At 34.6% G+C, this 7478-nt stretch overlaps 1 protein-coding gene across 1 annotated transcript; it reads right to left on the bottom strand.

Moving 5' to 3' along the window:
* Positions 1–420: 420 nt before the first annotated feature.
* On the bottom strand, positions 421–1374 carry LOC101444785 (olfactory receptor 2G2-like). The gene has a single exon (XM_004483544.3). It carries the CDS (start codon positions 1372–1374, stop codon positions 421–423), a length of 954 nt encoding a protein of 317 aa, XP_004483601.3.
* Between the last annotated feature and the right edge of the window lie 6104 nt (positions 1375–7478).

Here is a 7478-nt window from a genome sequence, read left to right as displayed (position 1 = left end):
TCTGAAACTTTGGAAAGAATTAAGCTACTTGCACATCTACAGCCATGGGGAGTCTGCAAGACTGAACAGTTGCATTGTTATAAATGAACAATTGACAGATCAAACGGCCTTATGAATGCCTTGAATATTTGCATGTTCACCTTAATCTTGTAAAGGGCTTAGCACTTGAAAGTAATCTATTTGCTACTTAAATAATGTGTTCTGAAGAAAAGACACTGACACATAGATTGAGTAAATACTAAACTGTATGCCGTGTTGGGTCATAGCAAGGTCAGGACTAGGTGCATATATTCCATAGTATTTTTTGAATGTTAAAAATTGAGTAACCAACTAATTAAAAGAAAACAGAATAAAATCACCAAAGTGTGGTCCTTCTGGAAGGTTTTCATCACAGTATTACTTTTAGAAATTCTTTGAGATTCATGTTAATTTTATACACAAAATATTCCCTAGAATTTTCTTAAGAGCCCCTTTAAAGTCTTTATTTCTCAGAGTATAAATAAGAGGGTTCAGCATAGGGGTCACCACAGTGTAGAAAAGGGAAACAAACTTTCCCTGATCTTTGTATTTACTCTTGGATGGCTGAAGATATATGAAGAGGATGGTTCCATAGAAGATGATGACCACTAACAGGTGAGAAGAGCAGGTCCCAAATGCTTTCTGTCTCCCAGTGGTTGACTTGATCCTCAAAACAGTCTGGGCAATGTAGCCATAAGAGACCAGGATGAATGAGACAGGCACTACGAGGAAGAGGACACTAACCACAAAAAGCTCAACCTCATTGAAAGTGGTGTCTGTGCAAGCCAACTTGATGAGCACAGGGATCTCACAGATGAAATGGTCCACTTGGTGATGACCACAGAAGGGCAGCTGAAGAGTGAGAGTAGATTGTACCAGGCTGGCAGTCACCCCACTGAGCCATGCCATAGAGGCCAAGATCTTGCAGAGACGGGTATGCATAAAGACAGTGTAATGGAGGGGACGGCATACAGCAATGTAACGATCATAGGACATCACTGTGAGCAAAATACATTCCGTGGAACCCAGGGCAAGGGAGACATAGAGTTGAACAATGCAGCCACCATAGCTAATGGCTTTCATAGAATCCCTCAAGTTTACCAAGAGCTGGGGAATCACACTGCTGGTGAAGCATAGGTCCAGGAAGGAAAGATGAGAAAGGAAGTAATACATTGGCGTGTGAAGTTTGGATTCCAGACGAGATATCAGTATGATGGTGGTATTGCCCAAAATGGTTAGTAAATACAAGATCAAGATGATTATAAATAGAGTCTTCTGTAACTGAGGATAATCAGAAAACCCTAACAGGGTGAAACCTGTCAGGCTGCTCTCATTGGTACTCCTCACTATTCCCATTTTGCAAAGTAGTTTCCAGAATGCCAAGGCATAGCTGAGAAAGATGGCATATTATACAAGGTCAAGTGAGTGACAATACACCTCTCATAAAAGTGTCCTATGTTAATTGGTATAAGTTTATGTCCTTAGAGCTAGTAACTTACATCAATCCATTTTCCTAATGTGTACATTCTACTCATTTCACTTCTTATTTATCTTCTAATGGTCTTCAAAGTAGAGAATGATTGGCATATTAACAAACACCATCATGTACTATAGGAAACACATTAGACATTTGCTTCTTTCCTATGCCACCAAATTTGCCTCTTTATATTAATCTATCTTTCTAGTTGCAGAAAGGAGGAAATTCAGATAATTCCAGCAAAAGACAGAAAGCTGACTTTTAAAGAAATTTTCTATTATAGAAAATTCTCATCATCAAGAATTGTGGAAAGGTTACATTGTTAAAACAAATTAGATGTGATTATCATTAATTGAAAAACAGCTCCTGAGAGCTTATATTACCTGCTCAACGGCATCTGTTTACTGAGAATGGCAAACCTTGGACGCATTTCTTCTGAATCCATGGCAAAGTTGATTTTGATTCTACTCACCTTCTACTTTTCCTTTTCCTTCTCCCAGTATTGTTTTTTTAACGTTTTTCTTGGTTTTTGCCTGCTTTCTTTTTCAGGGACTAAGAAACTTTTTGATTTTTAGGAAATGAAATGGTATCTGTTATTTATATATCCCTAAGTATTTAAATTTATTTTCCTGGAATCATTTGCATTCTAACCATCATTCAAAGTGTGAATGCAAACTGTGCTTCCTAGTAAAGGAAATAAGCAAGTTAAAGGACCTTTACGTCCAAATGAAGAAACCTTATCTGATTTATGAAATGAAGCTGCTCAGGAAGCTATTAATTATGGAGGTACTATAGAAAGGCCAGGCTTTTTCCAAACTAATGTTACTAAGGAGACTTTCTTCAATTCTGCTGAAAAATAAAATAGTCCTTTAATATTATACATTCCCAAAACCTTTGTTTTTAACTCTTTGATTTGACTAAGTTGTATGTCTGTTTATTCACAATAGCTGTTGATTTCATAGCATCCAAGTCCATGGTACTCTCTCAAGAATCAATTTAGTAGTCTATACAAATTATGTCCATCATTTTATACCTCTTTGATTTTCCTGAGAGTCTGAAACAGCACAAGTCAACTAGTAGATAGTTGATCTCATTGTCAAATGAAGAGATGCCTAAATATATGGTGGGGGAAAAAACTTTCTAATTATCCTGAATGTAACTTCAGATAATGGTAATTAATATTTAACTTATTTCAAAGTAATTCCAATTACATCATATTGGAATGAAATTTCAAAATATATATATATATATTTTAATTTCAGCAGTATATATTAAATTATTTCAAAAATAATATTTTAATTATTTTGGATAACATTGAACAAAGTATAATATTAGAGACCCTCTTTATTTAAATAGATCTGGTATACTTTCACTCCTAAATATGACATTTTCTTGATAAATATTATTTTCTTCCCTCTGACCTTTGTAGATCCCCTTACTATCTCCATTCTGTTAACAAAATTCACTTAAGCATTATGGTAATGAACTAAGAAGGACCAGTTATTTTCAACCCCAAGAGATTGGATCTCCTAGTATTAAATGAAACTTAACTTTGCTAACTTCCTACTGTATCTGTCTTATTACTTCTGGGTGGGCATGGCCTTATGAATATCTGAAATGATGCAAGGATAGTAATTGCCAACACCTCATACTTATTCATAGAATGCATCAGGAAAAGGCATATCACCATGTACTCTTCAAGGGTCCATAGTGATGTCTTAAGTAGAACTAGCAACAATGACAGAGAAATTTTTATGTGGGACATAAAATGTTTCTGCTCAGCCCTGTTAAATGTTCAGTGAGATGACTTAGAAAAATGTCCTGAATTTATAATCCTAATCCATCTACTTGTGATCTCATCCTCATCCTCTGCTTAAATCTCTCTCAAATTACTATTCCTCAATAAATTAAACTGCCATAAGAACATGTGGTTCTACCCTTATTAATAGTATTAATGTGATTAAGGGGTATTTATAAAATGTGGCAACTTGTCATCAATTCCTCCTTAATATTATAATTCCAAAAACAGAAACACTCTACAATATCCTCATTATTAACTTGTTCATTTTTCCCCATTGTCTCCAAGTAGGAAGCTTCAAGCATTGCACATATATTCCAAAACTAAATGTGTCCTTTAAAAATTGCTTTTCTTCTGGTAAATTTTATGCAAAAATAATTATTATTAGTTTGCCCTTTGTCGCTAAGTCAGACCATATCCAATGTCCTCTTCTGTTGCTGAGTTCCCAAATATCTGGCTTTATATTCCATGCAGATATATTTCTGTGATGGACATATCCCCATTCATTATGAATCATTCCAGTCTTCAGAATAAATAGTCATAAGCAAACTCAAAGAAAGCAATAGAATTATCCAGGCATTTTCCACAGGTGCATGGAAGATTAATAGCATTTTTCTGAATATATCAAATATTACTCATAACTCATTACAAATATTATATATGAATGAACATAGGAAAGTATAAAATGAACCCTAAAAAACACTTTGTTTTTAAGGAGAGATAGATGCTGGTTGAGTGAATGCAATATTTCCATAACTTCTCACTTTAAATATGCTAGCTTTAACAAAAGAAAATAAAATGAAAAAGAAATATCTCTGTAAACAGGAATAGTCTTAAAACTATGGAACTTCCATAAACCTACATCACATGTTCCATAGAATATGTGCCTGATAAATTGAAATTTAATAAAAAACACTTGGACACAGAGGGCAAAACTCTCTTTGCTAAACACCATCCTATGTATCACTTACCAATAAAATGTAGAATGTAGCAGGCCATGGGACATCAAATATCCTATTAGAGGAGTGTTTCCATAAAGAAGATGGTTCCATTGCTGGGAAAATTAACTCTGTTGATAAGTGGCATCACTGGGAGGCAAGGGTAGCTAGATATAGGTCCAGAGGAAAGTTATCATTTATTTTGAGGAAAAGCAATTGGAAAAATTATATTAGAACAAAACATACAGATATCCACTCCACTTTCCCACCAAATGACTGCAGAACATAACATAAACTAAAAATTATTGACATTTATCTTCCAGTTCATGTTTTAAAAATACAAGTAAAAGAGCACCTGGGAAAACTTTCAAGAAAAGGCAAAGCAAACTCTTCCAATATATTTACAGAAAGAGCATTCCTGCATCATTTTCTTATCCCAAAAATTATGGATATGCAAAAAATATAAGACACAAAACCTTGGTTTTATACACAACGAAATCTATTCTATTAAAACAAGGCAAAATACAAAAAATAACTAAAGAAAAATGGCTCATGAGACAGAATGTGGGTGAAAAATGCACATTGGAAGGAGAATTGCTCAAAGAAGAAGTATAAATATTGAAAAGTTGAAATTTTCCTCTAAACTCCAAAAAAATACTAAAAGAATCTGGAATTACTGAAACAAGAGACTTCAAATAAAAGCAGATTTAAAAGGCAAACTTGGCTGAAATATTTAAATAAATTAAGGAACTAAAATTGTTAAGGAGATGTAAACCATATTTGGGAAGGCAGAAAGAGAGCTTAAACAATGATAAACTTGAGTAACTTGTACAAACTGAAATGGAAAGAACTAAAGAAAAAATATTAAGAAGATGGCATTAAAAAATAAAGTAGCAACATTATAACATATCCCAAGTTCCACAGGTGCTAATCGTTCCTGACATCAGAATGTCACTTTGTAATACCATGAAAGTTAATTTCAAAGCTAAAGCAGTACATTTTTTGGCTTTTGTTGTGGGAATTTATTAACTCACATGCTTATAGTTATGAGGCTGACAAACATGTCCAAATCAAGTCATCATCAGGAGATGCTTTCTTACTGAAGACTGACTACTGGACCCTTCTGTTACATGGTGAGGCACATGGTGGCATCTGCTTGTAAAGCAGTAATTTCTTGTTAGTTTATAACCATTTATTACACAATTCACACTGAACACATCATTAATAAGTTTTCATGCATAAAATATAACAAATGACTTAAAGGAAGCATGCAGGTGATATAAAGTTTGTGTTACTGGCCAGTTTTAATGAAAACATAGATTACTTGTAGAGTAGAATTTTTGATCTTTGTATCTTCTAACTCATCACTGGTAAAACTGAAATCAATAATAAAGAGTTGGTAGATGCCAAAATTTCAATTAGAAAGTGTTAGAATATATCACTTAAAAAAACCTGAATATCAAAACATAATAATATTCAGTTTTAAACTTCTCTTTAAACAATATAAAATGGAAATAAGTAAGTTAAAGAAGTTAGAAACATGATGAAATAAATCTTATAAGTAGTAAAATGATTAAAATTAATTTTAATTAAAAATAAAAACAATTGTGAATATTGATGAAAATTTATGAATAAAAGATACACCAACAAAATAAAGAATCCAAAGTACTTTGAATATAATAATAGAAAATTAACAAATAGGGTACATTTTGGAAATATTTATGTAATATTTTAATGGAGTTTATTCCACAAAGAGATTTCCATATAAGACAGGTAATTAAAACTTTACAATGGAATGGATCTTCATTTTTAGTAAAAACACTGTAAAATATCTGTAGAAAACCATGATAATTAAAATTTTAAATTACACTAGAAGGTTTTTTGTAGATTGAGTGATTTCCCTAATTATAAAAATGCATCTTAGAATTAGTTTGTCTAATTGACACTCAATGAATCATGTCAATAATTGTCCCTTCTACCAATAATACCTAAGGGGCCTCTTCAAGGGGTCAACATACCCCACCCACCCAGGTCTTCCCAAAAGCCTGGTATTTATTTCTCTTTCTTTTTTCAGTGCAACTATCCTTCCCTTAGCTCCCAGGCACACTACAGCATGGGCCTTAAACCATGGCAAAACCCAAACTTTTGGACTAGGCAGCTGAAAAGACTTCCTAATATGGACACTTTTGGGACCTTTTTGCAGAACCAATCCACAGGGCCCCTGGAGCATCCCATGGGTTAGAGTCTTCTAAATTCTTTACAATACTGCTTTCTGTGTCCCCATAGTCACATATCACTTTCAGGGAATACTGGTTCATTCTACACTCAGAGAATGAGCTGCCCGTAATTAACTGAGTGCTGCAGGCACTCCATGCTAAAATAGCTACCTCAAAGTATTTGCAAACTTCTAGCTCTTTTCATGTCTAACAGTGGCTTGTCTGAGTGTATCATGAGCACTGATAAAAGATGAATCTTTCCTTGTGCTGGACCTCACTCATAATTCTGCACATCCACTTAGTGCTCTTCTCTCTTGTGGAATTAGTCAAACTGCTAATTTGTGAGAGTCTGTCTCTAACCCCACTCCCCAGTTTATTCCTCTGGGTTGTCTCCACCAGAAATCTCATATAAATCAGCAAATTCTGTAAACCCTTTATTGTGACTTGTCTGTAGCAATGGATATTTTTCAATTTGAAAGAGTATACCATTTTTTCACCATGTCATTGCAGCTCATGGACTGCAAGTACTGCCATAGAGCTGAACACATAAATTATTATTCTCCTTAAAATACTTTTTAGTTATACAAATGTTGCTCTGAATCATTCCTCCATCTAGCTTATTCTGTAGATTCTCCTTTACTTTCCAAAAACCAACAACACATAAATTTAAAGATTTTTAAAAATCCTTTTTTAAAAGATTTATTTATTTATTTATTTCTCTCCCCTCCACCCCACCCAGTTGTCTGTTCTCTGTGTCTATTTGCTGCGTCTTCTTTGTCCACTTCTGTTGTTGTCAGTGGCATGGGAATCGGTTTCTTTTTGTTGCATCATCTTGCTGTGTCAGCTCTCCATGTGTGTGGCACCATTCCTGGGCAGGCTGCACTTTCATGCTGGGCGGTTCTCCTTATGGGGTGCACTCCTTGTGCATGGGGCTCCCCTATGTGGGGGACACCCCTGCATGGCAGGGCACTCCTTGTGCACATCAGCACTGCGGATGGGCCAGCTCCACATGGGTCAAGGAGGCCCAGGGT

This window comes from Dasypus novemcinctus, chromosome 2 (assembly GCF_030445035.2).
Source record: "Dasypus novemcinctus isolate mDasNov1 chromosome 2, mDasNov1.1.hap2, whole genome shotgun sequence".
Lineage (NCBI taxonomy): Eukaryota > Metazoa > Chordata > Mammalia > Cingulata > Dasypodidae > Dasypus > Dasypus novemcinctus.
This window is presented reverse-complemented; position numbering and strand designations above follow the sequence as displayed.